The sequence below is a fragment of the Camelus ferus genome, chromosome 15 (assembly GCF_009834535.1).
Source record: "Camelus ferus isolate YT-003-E chromosome 15, BCGSAC_Cfer_1.0, whole genome shotgun sequence".
In the NCBI taxonomy this organism is placed as follows: domain Eukaryota; kingdom Metazoa; phylum Chordata; class Mammalia; order Artiodactyla; family Camelidae; genus Camelus; species Camelus ferus.
The window spans coordinates 17,273,357-17,292,614 of NC_045710.1; the positions used below are offsets into that span (position 1 = coordinate 17,273,357).

The 19,258-nt window shown below is 53.2% G+C and overlaps 1 protein-coding gene across 8 annotated transcripts in view; it reads right to left on the reverse strand.

The window, feature by feature from the left end:
• Positions 1-19,258, reverse strand: part of DNMT3A (DNA methyltransferase 3 alpha) — a 103,115-nt gene that overhangs the window by 6,571 nt on the left and 77,286 nt on the right. For 6 of the 8 annotated variants that reach the window (XM_032497153.1, XM_032497151.1, XM_032497152.1 and 3 more), the window contains 16 exons: positions 11,793-12,008; positions 11,425-11,583; positions 10,881-10,988; positions 10,481-10,637; positions 10,016-10,165; positions 9,866-9,910; positions 9,032-9,111; positions 8,359-8,471; positions 8,019-8,202; positions 7,715-7,799; positions 5,783-5,928; positions 4,980-5,070; positions 4,642-4,790; positions 3,502-3,587; positions 1,537-1,606; positions 725-843 (listed from right to left, as the gene is read on the reverse strand). In XM_032497153.1, coding sequence (XP_032353044.1) covers positions 725-843; positions 1,537-1,606; positions 3,502-3,587; positions 4,642-4,790; positions 4,980-5,070; positions 5,783-5,928; positions 7,715-7,799; positions 8,019-8,202; positions 8,359-8,471; positions 9,032-9,111; positions 9,866-9,910; positions 10,016-10,165; positions 10,481-10,637; positions 10,881-10,988; positions 11,425-11,583; positions 11,793-12,008 — 1,958 coding nt within the window. Of the gene's footprint in view, positions 1-724; positions 844-1,536; positions 1,607-3,501; positions 3,588-4,641; positions 4,791-4,979; positions 5,071-5,782; positions 5,929-7,714; positions 7,800-8,018; positions 8,203-8,358; positions 8,519-9,031; positions 9,112-9,865; positions 9,911-10,015; positions 10,166-10,480; positions 10,638-10,880; positions 10,989-11,424; positions 11,584-11,792; positions 12,009-15,410; positions 16,224-19,258 lie in introns of those variants that run through there. The other 2 variants (XM_032497157.1, XM_032497158.1) reach the window with 2 other exon arrangements.

Sequence of the window (19,258 nt, forward strand, 5' to 3'; positions counted from 1 at the left end):
TCTTCTGTCCTTAATAACCAAGTCCAGGCTCGGGCGCCCAGCTACTTTCTGTGGGTTTGAAGGTAAGTTAACATGACCGCTGCCTAGAGACGTACCACACAGTAGAAGCAAAGTTAGCGTTTGTGGAAAAACACCCCCACGACACAGTCTGCCTGAGACTGAGACCCACAGCGGCATTTCGAGTCTGTGTGTAATAAATATACATCCCTAGCATCTTCCGCCTAAGAGGAGGGAGAACTCTGTCTGCAAGAGGGCCTGACTCTTGCCTGACGTCAGAAGTTCCTGCTTGTGCCAGCTATTTGTGTGAACAGTCCCTTTGTCTGGCTAAATCGCAGTCACCCCGAGAATGAAGAGTCTATCTAGCCTGTGAGTCCAGTCTGCACCAAGTCAGGGAGCTGAGGCTGTAAGGCCCACCTGGCCCCACACTGACCTGGTTTGCAAAGTACCTAAAATGAGTAACTGCAATGTTTCCTTGGAGTTTAGCAGGACCATGGGGAGCCAAGGCATCATGGGTTGGTTCCTAGACATCTCTTAATTTAAACCAGCCTTATAATGCACAGGAATCCTCCCCAGGAATCTGCCATCTTGGGAAATGTTTGGGAAAACCCACTGCTCATGGGGTATCTGCAGGGAATCCGAGCCTGGTACGGAGAGGCAGAGATCCCTCCTCCAAGACGGCAATCAGAACGCAGCACACAGCCCCAACACCAGCACGAATGGGTACCTTTCCATTTCAGTGCACCATAAGATGTCCTCTTTCTCATTCATGAAGACGGGGAAATGCTGGTCTTTGCCCTGCTTTATGGAGTTCGACCTAGTAGTAATGGTCCTCACTTTGCTGAACTAGAAGATGAGGAGAGGAAAAGAGAAATGAGCAGCCATCCGCTCCTGCCAGGCACCTGCCAGGGACCGGGGTCAGGCTCCAGTCGTGAGCCTCCCACAGACCCCACTGCTTTGCTCTCCTTCCTACTTTGAGGTCACCTGGCCATCCTTGGTCCAATCCCACTGGCCAAGGACTTGAGAGATAGCAGCTCCAGCCACTGTCCATCCTAAGTCTTCTAAGAACTGTTTGTTCCCCAGGTGTAGTGACTTGCAGGCAAAAGGATGCCAACTTACTCAGGGGTGCAAAGACACCTCTGGGGTGCCAGCAGTCCTGGGAGATTTCTCCAGAGAGAAAAGGAGCTTGCAAATCACAGGAAAATCTCTGCTCTGAAGACTCATGCAGTAGGTCCCGGCCAAATAATTCAAAAGCCCTAAAAGATCCCAGGGACCTTGGGAAAGACTTCTTAGTGTCTGCCTCCCACAGGACCAGCAGACAATTTTCAACCAGGAAGGGCTGCAGGCCAGCAAGGATTCCTGACCCCTCTCCCTGCCCTCCAGGCTTTCCCTTGGACCCTCCCCTTCTGGCTAACTGGATGCACAACCCCCTAAGTTGCATTCACCACAGGTGGGACACAGCCCCAGGGCTGCTCCAGCTCATCCTGCCTCTGCCCTTTCTCCTTACCCCCAGCAGAGGGCTTTGACGCTGGGGCTAACCTTGGCTATTCTGCCATGCTCCAGACACTCCTGCAGCTCCAGCTTATCATTCACAGTGGATGCCAACGGCCTAGGAGGCAGAAGAGAGAGGGTAACAACAAACCAGAAGAGCAGAGATGCTCCCAGGGCACTGACCCAGCAGCCCTCTGCCTCACATCGGGAAGCAAAAAGAGGCCCCCTGTCACCCACACACATTGAAAACCCCTTCAAACACACGCACATACACTGCAGCCGTACACAGACATAAGTCCACCCAGCATTAATCCTTAAAGGTAAATTCAAACATGGTCTCAAGCTACAAATAAACAGATAACATATGCTGAGAAAGGGGAAAATCCAATTATTTTTATATCTTTTACTTAAAAATTGACAAAGTGAGTTTTGGCATGACAGAATGTTCTGTATTTCGACTATGGTGATGGTTACATGGATGTATACACTGGATGAAATTCACTGAACTGTACACCTTAAATGTACAGTTAACAAGACTTAAATTCTGCACAGTCCCCAGAAGACTAAAATTTTGTGACACTAAACGTGTCACACTTCTCAGTGGGCAGACGAGATCACGAAATACCACCCTCTGTGCTGGCCTTTTCTGACATTTAGGACTACTGAAGAAAGGTTTCACATAGCAGTCTACCGTCTCTGCGAGGGAACCACCTGGGCCCGTGGTCAAATCACACCTCCAGACTCTTGCCTGTTTACGCACATAGACAGACACACTAATTGGTCCCACCAGGTAACTTTGCTCTTCCTAGAAGCTCGGAGGTCTAGAATTTTAGAGTTAGAAGAAATAGTTAAGAACAATCCCACAGGACCAAGGTCTGTCAGGAGACACTGAGTCAGTGGCTCCATGAAAATACTCGCCAGTCCATTTTTACAATATGCACAGACATTTGGGGAACATTAGGGGGATACTGACAGTTTCCAGGTCAGCTACTCCACTGACCCATCTCCTTCCCATCAACAAGCCCTCGCAAAAGACAGCAGCTTTGCCAAACAGGTATGATGCTGGGGAAGTTCCTGAAACTTCCTGCTAATGGCAGGGGGGCAGATTAGATGACTGAAGCCAAATTACATGATGTTCCTAATTAAGGGTCTACCAAGGTTTAAAAATACACGCTCGAAACATTCTGGAAAATATTTCTCTTCATAGTGGATATCTAGATTGGGAGGGTCGCCCCCTGCTTCTGAACTGCTAACTCTCAACCAGAATTCCTTTCTCCTCATCGACCTTTTTATAGTGCAATTACTACACTGAAGAAATAAAATTTTCCTCATACATTCTGGAAAATATTTCTCTTCATAGTGGATATCTAGATTGGGAGGGTCGCCCCCTGCTTCTGAACTGCTAACTCTCAACCAGAATTCCTTTCTCCTCATTGACCTTTTTATAGTGCAATTACTACACTGAAGAAATAAAATTTTCCTCATTCTTGGACTTAAAAATCTCCCGTATCACTTAAACAAAGAGCATCCTTCTAAAAAAGGACCTGAAGCCAACAGGTGTGTGGAAAGTAAGTGGAGCAGCACCTCAAACCTGCACGGTGCCCGCTGCTTCAAGGTCCTCTCTCCTGGAGCAGGATGTGGTCCGGCCTCCACCCTCTTTCCCATCCCCAGACACATCCTCCACAGCTTTACCTCAGGAGACTGAGGACCAGCTGACTCTAGATACATCACCAATATAGGAGAACCAACTATATAACTCAGCGGCTTGATGAGTCTTTCCGTGGAAAGAGAGTACTTTTTAAAGGTCCTATTTCGGACCACTAGTTCTCAGCTTCTCAGACAAGTATTTTCTACACCTTGATTCCCCTTCTTCCCAAGGAAAAGGAAACAAAGAACACGGCAACACAGCAAGCTGGCCAGTGGGGGGCGGGGGGGGGGCTGGTCCCCCTCTTCCAGCCATCCTGCCTGCAGACACCAACTCGCCGCCACCCCGGGCACGGAGCTCTCACCAACCTGTTCATACCAGGAAGGTTCCCCCAGAAGTAGCGGGCCCTGTGTGCAGCTGACACTTCTTTGGCATCAATCATCACAGGGTTGGACTATAAAACAGGAGAGAGATTGAAGATGAGCGAGAGAGGAATATTAGAGTGCCAGGAAATGCGTTAGGTCAGAGCCTTAAAGCCTCTTACTTCTCTCTCAGGAGGCCGCACACTGGGACAGCCTGAAGCCCCCAAGAAAAGCCAGAATTAAACCTAGCTACTTCCACATGCTCTCACTGGAACATTCTAGACCAGCACAATCCAACTGAACACGCTGCAATGATGGAAATGTTCTGTCTGCACCGTTCCATGTAGAAGCCGCCAGCCCACCAGCTGCAGATGGCTGACGAGTACTTGAAAGGAGGCTGGTGTTCCTGAGGAATGTTAATTTAAATACTGTATGTGGTGGATGCCCACCACACTGGATAACACGACTCTAGCTCACCTGGAGGCTTTGAGAAAGTTCCAACGAGTGTGGATATCCTCACTGTATATCCAGATTATGAGCCAAATAGACGCCTGCTTGAATTTAGCCAGAACACCAGCTTGAGGTGTTACTGACCTCAAGACTCAGGAGAACAGGCTGGGGCTTCCAGACCGCCCACCCCGAGCATGACTCTGGCTGCAGAAATCCTCTGTGCATGGCCCAAACCAGGCTCAGAGCCAAGTTGGGACCCACAGCACAGGGAATAAGAACTGAGATAAGCCATGTTTTCTTCCCAGGTGCCATAAGGCATCCATCACGGTGCCAGGGAGCGAGGACAAGCCATTCTGGTTGGGAAAATTGATTTTGGCATCTCAAAGGTTCCCCCAGCAAAACACCACACAGAAGCCCAGGCCCAGGAGTCTGGCACTCCACGCTATTTGTGACAGTCAGGTCCTCCCGGCGCTGAGGCCCACAACCACATACCACCTCTTAGAGTGAGGCCATGGGTTTTTTCCGGGGTGGGCTTCCTCCCTGTCTACTTGGGAAGTTCAGAGCTTCCCAAACGGGCCCCTTGCAAAGCAGAAGTCACCAGTCCCCAGCTCCACAATGCAGATGAGACAGGGATAAAGCAGCAGTCCAAGGTAGAAGCCATTAGTGAGCTGGCCAAACCAAGGTTGCCGGCTATACCTCGAGAAATCGCGAGATGTCCCTCTTGTCACTAACGCCCATGGCCACCACATTCTCAAAGAGCCAGAAGAAGGGGCGATCATCTCCCTCCTTGGGCCGCGCATCATGCAGGAGGCGGTAGAACTCAAAGAAGAGCCGGCCAGTGCCCTCTGAGAGGTCGGAAGAGAAAGCCATCAGCTGGGGCTGTCTGCACGAGACAGTGGTGTGGCTCGGGCATGGGGAGGGCAAGGGAGGACAGGGTCATGGGGAGTAGCCGTCCCAGGGCAGAAATATCCAAGTAGGAAACTGACGTGCGGAAGCACCAGCTCAGCAGGCGGAGGGGCAAGCACAGCACCTACCATAGAGCCCTTTGCGGGCAGGGTTGACGATGGAGAGATCGTTGCAGGGACTGCCCCCAATCACCAGATCGAACGGGCCCCACTCCTGGATCTGGGAGGACAAAGGTAATGTGATGGGCCTGACGTCCAGGGACAGGCAGAAAGGAAGAGAGAAATTATCTGTGAATTTGGCAAAAAAAGTACTTTGGCATGGGAGAGACCCAGCTGCTCTGTACGCTCACCACACACACTTTCACATGTGTATCCAGACATCCATGCTACACACACACTGTGTGGCCACGGGCGAGTCACTGAGGCTCCCTGGGCTCAGCTTCCTAAATAATAAAGTGAAGGGCCTGAACTGGACACTCTGAGGCCAGCAGAGAAACCAGTGTGCTCCCAGCAGGAAAAACAGCCACTCAGGGGAACAGCGGCCCAGGCTGGGCAGCTAAATGGAAGGTATTTCGTGCCCTGTGCACCTTGGGCGGGGCGTCTGTGCCATCTGAACCTCTCCAAATGCCCTTGGCGCAGACGTGGATAACTGGAAGGGCAAGAGGCCCCTCAGGTAGGACCCCGCCAGAGCACCCCAGAAATGGAGGCTGGCAAAGCTGTTGCCAGCAGTACTGGGGGGCAGATGGGAACCTCACTGTAGCCCATGGCCCTCCACTCAAGAGGGCCTGGAAACCAGCCAGGGAGCAGCCTGAGCCCGAAAAGCCTGGCTCCCCAGTTCCCGCTGGAATCTGTCCCGACCCTCTCGAAACAAGCAGGGAAATGGAAGGGAGGGAAGAATAGAGGGTGGGATGGGGCCCGCAGCACTGACATACATGCTTCTGCGTGACGCTGCGGACGTCCCCGACGTACATGATCTTCCCCTGGTGCCGCACCATGCCCACGGTGATGGAGTCCTCGCACACCTCGGAGGCGATGTAGCGATCCACCTGAATGCCCAAGTCCTTCAGCACCAGAAGCCCTGTGCCAGCCAGCAAAAAGCACAGTCACTGGGTCACCTCCCCGGCACCCTGGTCTTTGCAGGGGATCCCTCTGGCCAGCTGGACACATGGGTCAGTGACAGGCCCAAGCCCTACCCTGCCTAGAAAGCTGCAGGAAACTTCTGGATAAACTGGAATATCAGTAACAAAGACATCAAGGTTGTTACATCTAGGCTGTTTCACACCTAGTTTGATCTACTCAGAAGGTGGTCAAGACAGGATAGCAGGGGGTTTCTGGAGGCAGGGAGAACAGGTGACTTTTGCTCTTTCTACATCTTGAATACACTCGTCCTTCCGTTACCCCTTATGTCACCTCCTGCTGCAACTCAACCATCATCCATCAAGACTCAATGTAAATGCCGCCTGCTCTAAAAAGGTTCCATCAGTGCCCACCCCACCTCAGCCCACCACCTCTAAGATGGCCTCCCCTCCTCTGAAAACCCCAACACTCAGCACCCACTCCACCTCAGAGCAGCAAGCAGGCCTAACCCAGCCCTTCTCCTGGGTTGCAAATGTCTTCAGGACAGAGTGGGTGGTCACATTCAATGTGTTTCCTCCTAAGCTAACTACTCACCCTTCCTGACCAAGACCCCTCCACGAAAGCTTGCTGAATTGAGTCAAGGAAACAGAACAAACCCTGAGAGAGCCATTCCCACTGCTCCCAACAGACCTCCCAACAAGGAGCTTGTACGGCTTCTTGGGGTGTGAAGTGGCTTAAGAAGGCTTTGAGGTTCTAGCCTGGGAAACCAAAGCTGTACGTTAACTTCTCTAGGGCATTAGCACTGAGCTGGGAACAGAAGACAGACCTCTGGCCCGGGTGCCATCCCCACCCTGGCCCTTGGACCAAGGTCTCCAGGCCCAGCCTGCCCATCTCCCTCTGGTCTCCTGGAGACAAGTTCTGAGGAAGGCTACTCCTTTCCTAAGGACTGAGAAGCCTCAGCCTCAGGGTAGGGCAGAGGGGTGGACGTAAGTCAGTATTCACGTCAAGAACTACATGAAGTTAAAAAAAACTGGCTACACAGTGATCCAGTATTCTCTAAAAGCTGATGGTTTAAGTACACTAAGATGAATGTAAGGATGCTTGTCACAGCACTGCTCGTAACAGTGGGGGAAAAGTAAACAACCCAATAGGGGGTTCATTAAATACATTATGGTGCTTTCACGCCACAGAATCCTATGCAGCATTTATAAATAATGTAATTCTATGTTGATTGACACGAAAAAGTACCCATAATATCATAAATGAAAAGGCAAGTTATAAGACAGTATGCATTTTACTATTCTTTTATTTATCTAAGTATGATTAAACACAAGCGCACAGAAAAAAAATCTAAAATTTAAAAATGTAAAAAGACATACACCAAAACACTAATTATAGGATTATGGGTGATTTAAATATTCTTTAAACTCTCTTGTTTATAGTTTGTTTTTCACTGCGACTTAGAACTGCCTATGTTTTTGTCTTGGTTGCCAAGTCTGTCCTTTGAGGTTTTGTGAAAATCTTCAGTAATCTCTGACTACGGACCGCTCCATCCGCTGCTGGAAAGCCTCCCCACCACCTCCCGTGCGACCCCATTAACGAAAGTGCCCACTGGACGTGCTGGTTTACCACTTATTTTACTTTTCATTGAACACAAAAGTTTCCTTCTTGGGGTGATATTTTAATAGTTGCAATGTTAACTGTTGTTTTGCTTTGCCAGAGTCATGCACACACAGCCCCCCAAACAGAGCTCCCACGTCCCAGGACAGGATGTCAGTGACTCTCACCTGTAGCGATTCCATCAAATAGAGACAGCACCCGGATAGGCTTCCTCTTCTCGGCTGGGACAGGTGGGTAAACCTTCGGAGGGTCCTGGGCAGGGAGCACAACAGGCCGGGTGAGTGTGCAGGAGTGTCCTCCAGACCTGCACCCGGAGCCGGCCTCCCATCCACCTGTGAGTGCACACCCCACCCGCAGCTCAGGCCCTGCCGTCCCTGGTCTGGGCCCCCGACCAACTGAAGCACTCCCACTTCTGGGGACACTCTTCTCTGGTTCTGGAAAGATGCTCTGGGCCCGGCACCCAGCACTCACAAATTCCTGGTCGTGGTTATTGGCGAAGAACATCTGGAGCCGAGAGGGCCAGTCGTCCCGCCGCCGCAGCAGCCCATAGGTACCCTTGTGCCCGCACATGTAGCAGTTCCAGGGGTCTTCCTTAATGGCTGCCTGGGCAGCTCCCGGCCCCACCAAGAGATCCACACACTCCACGCAAAAGCACCTGGAAGGAAGCCCAGCAGAGCAGAGGGGCCTCTCAGTCCTGGGTCAGTCTGGATGGAGCAAGGCTGCGGCCACAGCACAGGGCTGAACGGGCAGCGAGAACCCCGGAACTGGGCAAGGAGGGTGGGCGGCTGTGCTCCAGGGTGGGGCCCCTCACCTGCAGCAATTGTTGTTCCCGCACATGAGCACCTCGCGCCCCCCGCAGCAGATGGTGCAGTAGGACTGGTAGCCGTCGTCATCATACTGGTACGCACACTCCAGGAAGCAGTTCTAGGGAGCAGGGCGGAGGCTCAGAGACCACCAGGCAGCACCCAGGCCTGCCAGGGTGAAGGCAGGCTTTGAACCCAGCTTCTGGGCTCTCGCCTTGGGACCTTGACACAGCCCTGGTAACACGACATTGCCACCCATCCAGCCAGGGTACAGCCCAGACCACGGATCTGGGAAGGGGACACCATGTCCCCCGACCCACTGCCGTGGATAGAACTGAGGTGGCCTGCACCACCTGGTGACCCCCCCCCCCCCGCACCCAGAGCACAGCAACCCACCCATCAGGCAGCCTGTCTCCCCTCACTTCACACTACTGGCCGTGACGTTGTGAGCCCACCCCTGGTGACGAGAAGGGGGCAAGGATCTCTCAGAGGAGAAATAACAGCAAGCCAAATGCTTGGAACCCAAGGGTCCATTTTATTGGACTTTGCTTCAAGAGCAAACCTTGGAGTCAACCTCACAGCTACCCCAGGTGCCTGAAGCCCAGAGGCCAGGAGGTATGGTCACCCAGGGCCCAGGTTCACCCTCAGCCTTGTCTCCAGGGGCGCTGGGTGTGCCCCTACCTTGCAGTTTTGGCACATTCCTCCGATGAAAAGAGGGTGTTCCAGGGTGACATTGAGGCTGCCACAAGAGATACAGATGTCTGGAAAGCAGAAGAAGCAGAGTGTCACTCAAGGCCCCCACCACCACCTCAGGCCAAAGGCCAGCTTCAGAAAAGTTATAAAAAGGGGCCTGCTGGAGAAGCAGCCAGAAGAGAAGGTGGGAAGGAGTCTGGGAGGCGCCCCAAGGAACAGGGAGGCAGCCTGGCCCCCTTCTCAGGAGCCCACTCATCTCCCAGAGCGGCAATGAAGCCTGCCAGGAAAGGCCTGATCCAAGGACAGGAACCCGCGGTAAGAACGGGGCCCTGACCCTGAGTTACTCTGGAGATGTCCCTGGGCAGACAGCCCTTAAGTCCTGGGCCCCTGCCCCCATCCTTCCTGGCCCAGAAAGCCCTGAGCTGGACACACCATCACCGGGTAAGGGAGACACATGGGATGAGGTAAGGACCACCAAATGAGGGCAGGTGAGGAAAGGTAAAAGGCCAAGTTCTATCAAATCCAAAAGGGGCCACCCTTCTCTGACCCACTGGAGTGTCCCAAACCCTACTGAGAGCCCACACCATTGTTAGGGAAGATAGTGGCACGAGCAAGACAGATGTGCGTGAAGCCAGCTGGAGGTGGTGGGACATGCAGGGCAGGCCCTGTCACCGGGTACTGACGTCCCACATCATCACACCTTTCTCAGTACCTGTACTCCTCTGCCAGCCACCACATTAGGGGCCAAGCCCTCACACCCGCCCTATGGGCAAGACTACTGACTTCCCAGGGTCAACGCCCAGCTGCCCCCTCGGGACTCACCCTCGATGTTCCGGCACTTCTGCCGCACCTCGTACACCAGCCGCTCTGCGGGGGGAGGAGAGCCCAGCATCAGAGGAGGCCTCAAGGGTCACGCCCTGTCCTCTGAATGCTGGTCTCGCCTGCCACTCTCTCCAGAGCCAGGCCAACTACCTCTTGTGCGTTCATCAATGATCTCCTTGACCTTGGGCTTCTCAGTTGTGCTCTTTCGGGGCTTTTTGGCTGGTGGGGGTGGTGCATAGGCAGCTGCCTCGGGTTCAACCCACATGTCTGTGTAAACTTCTTTGTAGGGGTTCTTCTCCTCTGGATCAGGAAAGCAGGTGATGAGGTCACAGTTACCGGTTGACAAGGAATCCCAGCTCCCTCCCCCGTACCATCTACCTACAACAGGGTGCGGCCGGGTGCCCAACTTGTTCCTAGCGCCCACCTCTCCGGTGCCAGCACGCCAACGGGGAGCAGGTTATTCAGAGTCCCAGAGGTGCACTGCCCCTACCGCGACCCCAGGGAGAAGGAGACTGAGGCCAACCCCACTGGGCACCTGGCTGGAGGCCGTGGCAGCTCTCGGTCAGCATGGCTCTCCCAGCCCGGGCACGGAGCTGCTGGTGCACCTGCATTTACCTTCTGGTGGCTCCAGGCCCTTGGGGCCAGAGGGCTGGAACCCCCCCAGGGCCCACTCGATCATCTGTTTGTTCTGCACCTCCACGGCCTTGGCAGTGTCGCTCTCGTCGTTGTCATGGCACACCGGGAACAGCTTCCCCGCGCGGCTGCTGGCCACCTGGAGGGCGACACATGGAGGCTGTCAGGACAGGCCAGAGGGCAGACTCCAAGAGGAGCAAAGGTGGGCTCAGGCAGGAGGTGGGAGAAGGTGCAGGAAGGGGTCAAGTAAGGGGAAAAGGAGGCAAAGGGCCTTGCAGGCAGATCCTCTGCCCAGGCCTAACCCCTACACTCCAGCTATAAGACCAACAGTGGTCCCTTCCATCTAAGCTCCCGCTTCTGAGTCCCTCAGAGGGGCACTCACCTGCAGGACTTCGTAGATGGCCTTGCGGTACATGGGCTGCTTGTTGTAGGTGGCCTGGTGGAAAGCACTGCAGAAGGAGCTCAGCGGCATCAGCTTCTCCACACACACCTGGAGGCACAACCCCACCCTCGTTTGCGCCTCCTTCCACACACATCAAGCACCCACCACAGGCCTGGCACGGTCAGGGGCCAGGGCATTAAGACCCAGCCTATGCCCTTGAGAAAACCGGACACACTGATACATAATTATATAATGCAAAGAAGGAGTCCTGCCCAAGTGTGGGGGAGGACCTGCACGCAGGTGGGAAGGGTTTCTGAGTATGGGGCTCCCAGAAGGCAAAACTAACTCGGCAGGCATCCTAACTCTCTGAGCGGAACCTCATTCTCTCCAGGGCTTCTTCCAATCACACATACACAGAGTGGGGGCAAGCGGAGCCCCTTTCTACCAGCCCAATTCTAAACCTGCCCCCAGCCGAAACCAGAGGCCCTGGGACCAGAACCCCTTCCTCCCCATGTCAAGCTATTGCCAAACCCCCATAACTCACCACTGAGAACTTGCCGTCTCCGAACCACATGACCCATCGGGTGCCTTCCGCTGCTCGGCTCCGGCCCGTCATCCACCAAGACACGATGCGGCCTGGCCACCAGGAGAAGCCCCGCAGTTTCCCCCACACCAGCTCCCCAATGCCAAAGCCCCGGCCGTCCTGGAGCCCCAAGGAGCAGAAGTCATTACACGGTGGTCACGAGACCCTGCCGCCCGGATTCCCCCCAAAGCAACCCCAGCCCTGGGCATCTGAGGGTCAGGACAGCCGGGAGGGGGCTCCATCTGCACAGACAGAGCAAGACTGGAGAGAAAAAGAGGCCTGGGGTCGGGAGGAGCTGGACGAGGCAGTTGCAGAAGCCAGCTGCTCACCTCGTACTCTGGCTCATCGTCAGCTGCTTTGGTGGCATTCTTGTCCCCGGCATCGGCCCCCACGGGCTCAGGTGTGGTGGCCACAGTGGGGGACGCAGGGTCGGTGGGCTGCTGCACAGCGGGAGGACTGGCCTCCTCCACCTTCTGAGACTCGGTGGACCCCTGGTTTTCTTCAACAGCATTCATTACTGCAATCACCTTGGCTTTCTTCTCAGCCTGGGGAAACAAGGAACAGAAGTTACCTTGGCCTGACACTCAGGGGGCTCTTCTCAGTCTCTCTGTGGTTGGAGACAGTGAGAGAAGGTAAGGGGCTGGAGAGAAGAATTCTTCCCTCATCAACCCAAGTGCTTGCCTGAGAAAACAGAAAGATTTGAAGTTGAGAGGTGAACTCAAATCACTTGGCTCAGTTCCAGCCTTCTCTTCTGCCTCTTAGGTAATCTTCCTTAATTGTCAGCATCATCAGTTGCCCACCCTCTGATAAGGAAAGATTCATTCTATCCAGACACTAGTCACGCACCCTAGGTTAGACACAGACCTTGGCTCTATCCTGTCCTGTCTTACTCCCCATTCTAGAAATGGATCCTCTCATCTGTTTCTCCAGTTTCCCTGGGCAATCAACCCTTTCTATTCCTAAGTTCCGGACCACAATTCTAGTTTTGTTGTGATACCTAATGATGAAATCACTATTTTGTATTTAAAGAGCACAGTTCCTTCCCCACCTGCTCAACCACCACCAAACGCCCCACAAGAGCTTGCCTGCTCCCATGCTCATGTGCCGTTTTGGAGTTCTTAGGATCACATCTAACGTAAGCTGTCCCCAGATTAAACTCCTTCTTTCTACGTGCATCTTCCAGACCCATAAATACATTTATTCTCTCAACAGTTATTTACTAAGGCCATGGTATAGCCAAGCATCCTCTCTGCCATCCCACTGACAAATTAATTTAGACCCAAGCATGCTCCCACCTGAACAGCCTCCATCCTTTCACACCTCCCCCTCATCTTTCAGTCTATGACTATGACCCGCATGCCCATTCCTTCTCAAAACTTGCTCCAGAATTGCTATCACCCTACTGAGGAGAATAAAAGCCTTGATACGTAGCTCAGAGGGCCATTCAACCTAATCTCACCCTCATTTCACCCCGGCTACTGAATTGAGGACCCATGGCCCTCAAACTTCAAGGCTCCGCAGCGGTTTGCAGCACACCAGATTCAGAGGGGAGAAAAGTCTCACCTTCAACATGCCTTTCAGCATGAAGTTTTCCCCTGGAGCCTACAACCGTGACTATAAACCCAACCTCAAAATTAAACTACATTCCTGTCTTAGTCTTGCAACTAATTACTGCTGACTTTGGAGCAGTCCCCTCTCTTCCAAGTTGCTCCAACCTAAAAAGGTGTTTGATCTGAAGGATTTCTGTTAACTTTTTCTGACTGGTTTAAGAGTCTAATGTATATACGTTCCAAGAATTCCAAGGACTTTACAAAGCCTGTCAATGCGCCCTCGGATCCCAGGGTCCCAGGTTAAGAACCTTTAAGCTCAATGGTCTCCTGTCTTGTAGCTTCATTTTACTTTGTTCAATCTTCAAGTCTGCATCCTAGCCGCAGACCAAATCTACTTCTTGAGCCGATTCCTAAAACACTGAGGATGGAAGTCCCAGTTCTTTCTCTGAATCAACAAATTCTAAAATGGGTTAATACATTCTTTTCCCCCAGCCCACAAACAGCTGGGAGAATGAGCTCCAGGAGGCCAGGGAGGCCGGGAGCGGAAGAATGCAGAGTAATTGCTCCTCCTTCCAAGCCCCACTCTCACCTGGGGGACTATGCTCCACCCCTTCCTAAAATCAATTATCTACCACCTCCTCCCTAGGTGCGTCTAGGTGTCCACTCTACCCCGTAGAGGAGAGGAGGGTTGTCAGCTGCAGCAGCACTGTCTCAGTGCCAGACCCACTCAGAGACACGCCATGCCTAGCAGTCTCTGCTCCCTTCCTTCCACCATGCCTCTGCGAACTTCAGGCATGGTTAAGGATAGAGACCAGGGTGTTGCTCTGGATGACCCAAAGACTCCATCTCCAAGGGTGATGCGCCCCTGAAGCCAGAGCAAGGTGTGTAGGTGGCAGAGGGCAGAGGGGGCGAGGAGCCTTCTGGGGAAAGGAGTTGAAGTCACTTCCACAGCAAGCAGCATCAGGTGGGTGCCGGGCTCCCCCCAGCCTCCCTCAGTCTAGGAGGGAGTCGTGCTTGACACCACCCTCCTTACTCCCCCTCAGCCCCTTTGTCTCTCTTCTCAACCCCTCCACAGTGAGTTCCTGAACATTATTCTTCCCCCACAACTTTCCCCAGCTTGTCAGGTGCTGCTGCTGATGGCTGTTAAGCACCCCCAACCCAGTAGGTGCAAGAGAACACGCACCCAGCACGGTTTTGGCAGGCGGAGGAGGAGGAAGGGGCCTCCATCGGGACTAGGCCAGCAGGGGTGGGGGAAGGAAGAAGGGGGTGGGTTAGCAGCAGGAGGCAAGAGGAAAGGGGAAGAAGGGGCAGAGAGGGTGGCTGGGTGGGGGAGGGGCTCATTAGAATAGTCTTGCCTAGGGCAGTGCGGGAAAGCTTTTTTCCACTTTCACGCCAACCCTCCTCCCTGGGCAGACAATAGGAGAAGAAAGGGTTAACTCTGGGCTTGGGCTTTTGGGCTAAAGGCTCTTACCCCCTATCTCAGTTCAGAAGGTCCCACCCCACAGGAGCCAAGAGATTGGGCAGGATCGGGAAGACACTACACCAGCCCCCACTACGGCGGCTCAAGGAGGCCACTTGGTCTGCAGTTTGTTCAGACTGGAAAGCCACTGGTAACTCCACTCTGATGGAGGCAAGGCCTTCCCATCCAGTCTCATCTCTTTAGGCAGCTGTCCCGCCTCCACCTCCCTCTGCGACTCAGGCTGCTTCCCGTTCCAAAGGTCAGAGGTCCAGGGACCCACGCGGACTCCCGCTGGTGCAGCAGATCTCGGGCTGTCCCAGGCATCTCTCCCATCACAGGCCGGCATCAGGCTGTGCCCCACGGCACCCGCTTAAGTGCCACAGCCCCCTGTCAGGGTTGCACTGCTCCCTTCTACCCCAACACCGCTTCTTTCTGGTGGCCTGATGGTGGTTCCCAGGAACACGCAGGAGAGGAAACTGTCCCTCTCAAGAAGCCGCAAGGTTGGCACGGCCTGAGGACAGCGTAGTCCACCAGCCAGGAACACAGGTCAGCAAGGAAATGCCAAAAACCCATCTGCCAACCAGCTCAGCAAAACTGCTGCTTCCAGCCCAACTCCACTGCCGGGGCCTGCCCCCCAGCCTTCATTGACCACTGCCCCAGGCTCACACCAGGGCTGCTCCAGCAGGTCCCTGAACGGCCAGGTCCCACCTGAGCGCAGGGAGGAGTGGGGCTTGGGGTTCCAGAGGAGGGAGTGGGTGGGACAGCAGTAACTCAGCATCTCCAGAACTCAGGCCGGGCAGAGGAAGCCAGCTCCTGCGGGCCGGGTAGGCAGACTTGACTCTTCTGAAACCCAGAGGGCTGCAGGCCCAGAGATCCTCCCACCGGCCCCTGCCGCCTCCCCGCCCCCAGTTTCCCCAGGGCTCCGTCCAGGAACCTACCCATAAGGCCAGGTGCAGCCCCTCTGTGGTCCGGCTCAGGTGTGAGCCCCGGCCCTGAAGCTCTGTAAGTAGCTGCCCGTCTTGGGGGAGGGGAAGGGGGCGATGGGGCTGGGGGGCGGAGGGGGCCAGAGAGAGGGGGAGGGGGACTGTGGGGGGGAGGGATTGAACATTTTCTTTGTCTAGAACTCCAGGTCACGTGGGCCCCGCTGGAGTGCCTGGTTGGCTGCAAGCGGGCCGGGGGAGGGGGCCGGCTCTCAGACGCTGGCAGTGGGCCAGCCCCTCTCCTCCGGTCCGAGGGGCGCGGGCCGGCGCTGGGGCCTGGGGGCGCGGCTGGGCCTCCGCCCGTTCCCAGGGCCCCTCCCAGGCCAGGCTGGAGGCGGCGCCCGCCCCCTCCAACCGGGCAGCCTTCCCCGCCCCTTCTCCCCCAACTGGGCCAGAGCGCCGCGCAGAGCCGGTGGGCGAGGCGGGGACCCCGCGGGCAGCGCAGGGAGGGCAGGCGGGGAGCCGGGAGGCAAGGGGCTGTTCCCCAGCTGCGGAGGTGAGCTGCAAGCGCCGAGAGAGCCAGGGGAGCAGTCAGAAGGAGAGAGGAGCTCTCGGACCGTCTGGGAGAGCCAGGAGAAAGTTGTTAAAAGTGAGTCTCTCGGCAGCACAGCCAAAAAAGAAAAAAAAAAAAAAAAAAAAAAGGAAGAAAGAAAAAGCTTACAGATGAGCGATGAGGCCCGGGAGGCTGCAGGAAAACGCTAAGCACAGAGATGGACAGAAGGCACCCGCACAGAACTGGGAGCGCTCCAGACCGAGAACGGGGCGAGGGGGTGGGGGGGCTCTCCTCTTCTCACTACAGGTGGATAGAGAGCGGTGCCTTAAACAGCCTGGCTTGAGGAGTTCGGGCTTTGAAAATCTCTTCCTGGCCAAGTCCCTGGGTCCTCTAGGTCACTCTGGGTCTGCCTTAGATGTCTGTTTTCCTGTTTGCGAGGTGCCCGGTGGGGCGGGGGTGAGGAGGAGTTGTACAAAAGTAGCAGTTCCTTCATTCCCAGGCGCAAACATCTGCAGCTCAAGAAGACTACGTTCCTCCTCTGGAGCCTCCAGGTGGAGCCTCCAGGTGCAGCTTCAACCATTTCAAGCTCCCTCCTCCTGAGCAGAGGCCCCTCCCCCAAAGAGAACACACACACACACACACACACACACACACACACACACACACACACGTGTGTCACTACCCACTTCAGATGGAGAAACAGAGACACTGTTGGCCCTGCCCTCAAGGAGCTGACAAATTCAACTAGACTTGGAGAGATTGGAAAAGATCATTGAAAAACGTCTTTAAAGATAACATCTCTATCACAGATACCAAGCCAGATGGGCCAGGATGGCTTAGAAGCCAACCAAAAATGGGTAGTATGAGTGGTAAGTGAGGTTAAGGAGGTTAGTGAGGAGCAGAGATTGAACCTGGAGGATGCATCAGACTGGGAATGAGGCTGGATAAGTAGAAAGTAAGAGATGTTAGGCTGGAGAGGGAGGAAAACCCTTATCCACCTCCACCTCCCAACCCCCAATACAACTAAAGCTAAAGGGTGCAATGAGAGATGTCAGTGGATACATCCATCATGGTGATGAATAACCGTAGGTTTTCTGACAAGATGAGGTGAATGAGTATTTTGGAAAGATTAGCCTGGTTTCAGTTTGCAAGATGAATTAGAAAGAAGAGCATAGGAACTGAGGGTAAATGCTCCCAGCAGGGGGAGGGCTGTTTGACCAGCAGCACTCATTGGACGATTTGAACTGGGGTTCTAGTTCTATCAGCGTGACCTTGAACAAGCCACTTAACTCCAAAAAGTCTGTTTTTTCACTTGCAAAACAGGAGTGATGACATCTGCCCTCTTAGGCCCCTGAATACCAGCATCTCTTAAGGAGATAATGCCCCAGATGCCTGGCTTCCAGCCAGTCAGTGGGAACAAACCAGCTGGAACAGGTGCTGGTATAATGAGGTCAAAAGATGTGCTGTGAAGGAGAGCCCACCATCCTTCCTGGGCTCAGCACCCTTCTGGGGGCCATAAGAACAAGCGGGCCCTAAAAAGGGGAGAGGACTCCAAATCAGAGAGCCATTAGAGAGTACAAACTTCCTCTCCCAACACCAACTGAGACCCAGAATCCATACACCAAGGAGAAGGAGCCATTCTACAAAACACAGGCCCTGTTCTGCTCTAACCCATCTTTCAAACCAGTGAAGGTATCTGCTTGGTATAGTTTTTCAGGACTTCCCCAAGTAGAGCTGAGAAGCCATGAGTTTATACCTCTTGCCTGCTTCCACCCTTTAAGGAATGTAATATGACTTGCTTGGCTTCTCTCACTGATGCCTCCCCGGCATCCAGGCCCAGGCCCTGTTAACAGGCCGCTTTAGACCTTACCCCAGGCCTCTTCTCAAAATGAAGTTTCTGATCTGGCTTGGCTGGCTCTTTTTAAAGAGACACTCTCTCTCATCTATGACATCTCCTTTTCCATTATTAGATGGCTAAATACCTTAGACTCTACACTCTGTGGTCTTGGGACTTGTTCAGTAGGTAATGATGCCTCTGCATGCAGCCAGGATTCAAAGTGTCAGAACAGACCAGGGCCATCAGTTTCACTTTCTCTTGGCCTACTTATAAAGTAGCCTCTCCCTGTGGCTGCCCAAATTCCTAATTCCCATTCTTTAAAATTAAGCTCAAATTGGGGGGAGGGACAAGGTAAGTGTAGGGGACTAAGAGGTATAAACTACTACGTATAAATAAGCTACAAGGATGTAGTGTATAGCACGAGGAATATACCCAATATTTTATAATAACTATAAATGGAATATGATCTTTAAAAATTGTGAATCACTATGTGGTACACCTGAAACTTATATAATATTATAAATCAGCTATACCTCAATAAAAAAATTCAAAATAAAATTAAGCTTAAAGCTTACCTCTTCCACATAGCTCCCAACTTAAGCAAAAAGAAGCCCAAACTCAAAGTTGTCCCCTCGCTACCTAGGGCACTACCCCTCTCCTATAGCTGTACAGACAGGAAAGTTTACCCTTTTTATACCGTGAGTCACTCGGACAGAGATTCATGTCTTCTTTGTACTCAGTAGGCAGAGAGAGACCTCAAAGCAAAAGAGACCCCAAGATCTAGGAAAAGAGGTGACTTTAGCCAAAGGTCAGGAAAAAACTAGGGCAGCCTTCGAGGATCCTCAGGTCATATATGTCCTCGACCTTCCAAAGTAACCCTCCCAAGGTGGTTACTGGGATAGGTCTTTTGATTAAGATAAAGATAGTCAATCTAAAATAGCAGGGTCACGTAAAATGAGCCAGGTTCTTGGAAATGTTCTAAAAGTATGTTGAAAGGAGGAACCCCTGGATGAAAAGAAGATCTGGTGGATGTCAAGAGCCTAAAAGAAGTGTTAGCGAGGAAGTATCCAACATGGTCCAAAAGACAGGGCTGACCTAAAAAAGAGGGCACATTTCCTGTTTGGCAGGCACATAGCAGTGTTCCAATAGGCCTGATGAAAACACCTCTTAAGGACAGCTGACTCTCTCAGGACTGATCCTGTATTCATCAAGCAAACTTCTAATTTTAATTACATTTTCCACTGACTCTGATACCAGGAAGTTACCAGAAAGCATCAGGACAAGCACTGGGATCTGCATTGAAAGGACAAGTCCTATTACAAATCTGTACATTTAACATCCTGGTACACATCACCCTCCTGTGTCCCTGAAGACCATGATCACAAGAAGTGCTGTTAATTTGACTTTCCAGCTCAGGGAACTGAGATGAGACACTAAGTCGTGATTCTCCACCCAAGAGCAGTAACTCCCACAGGC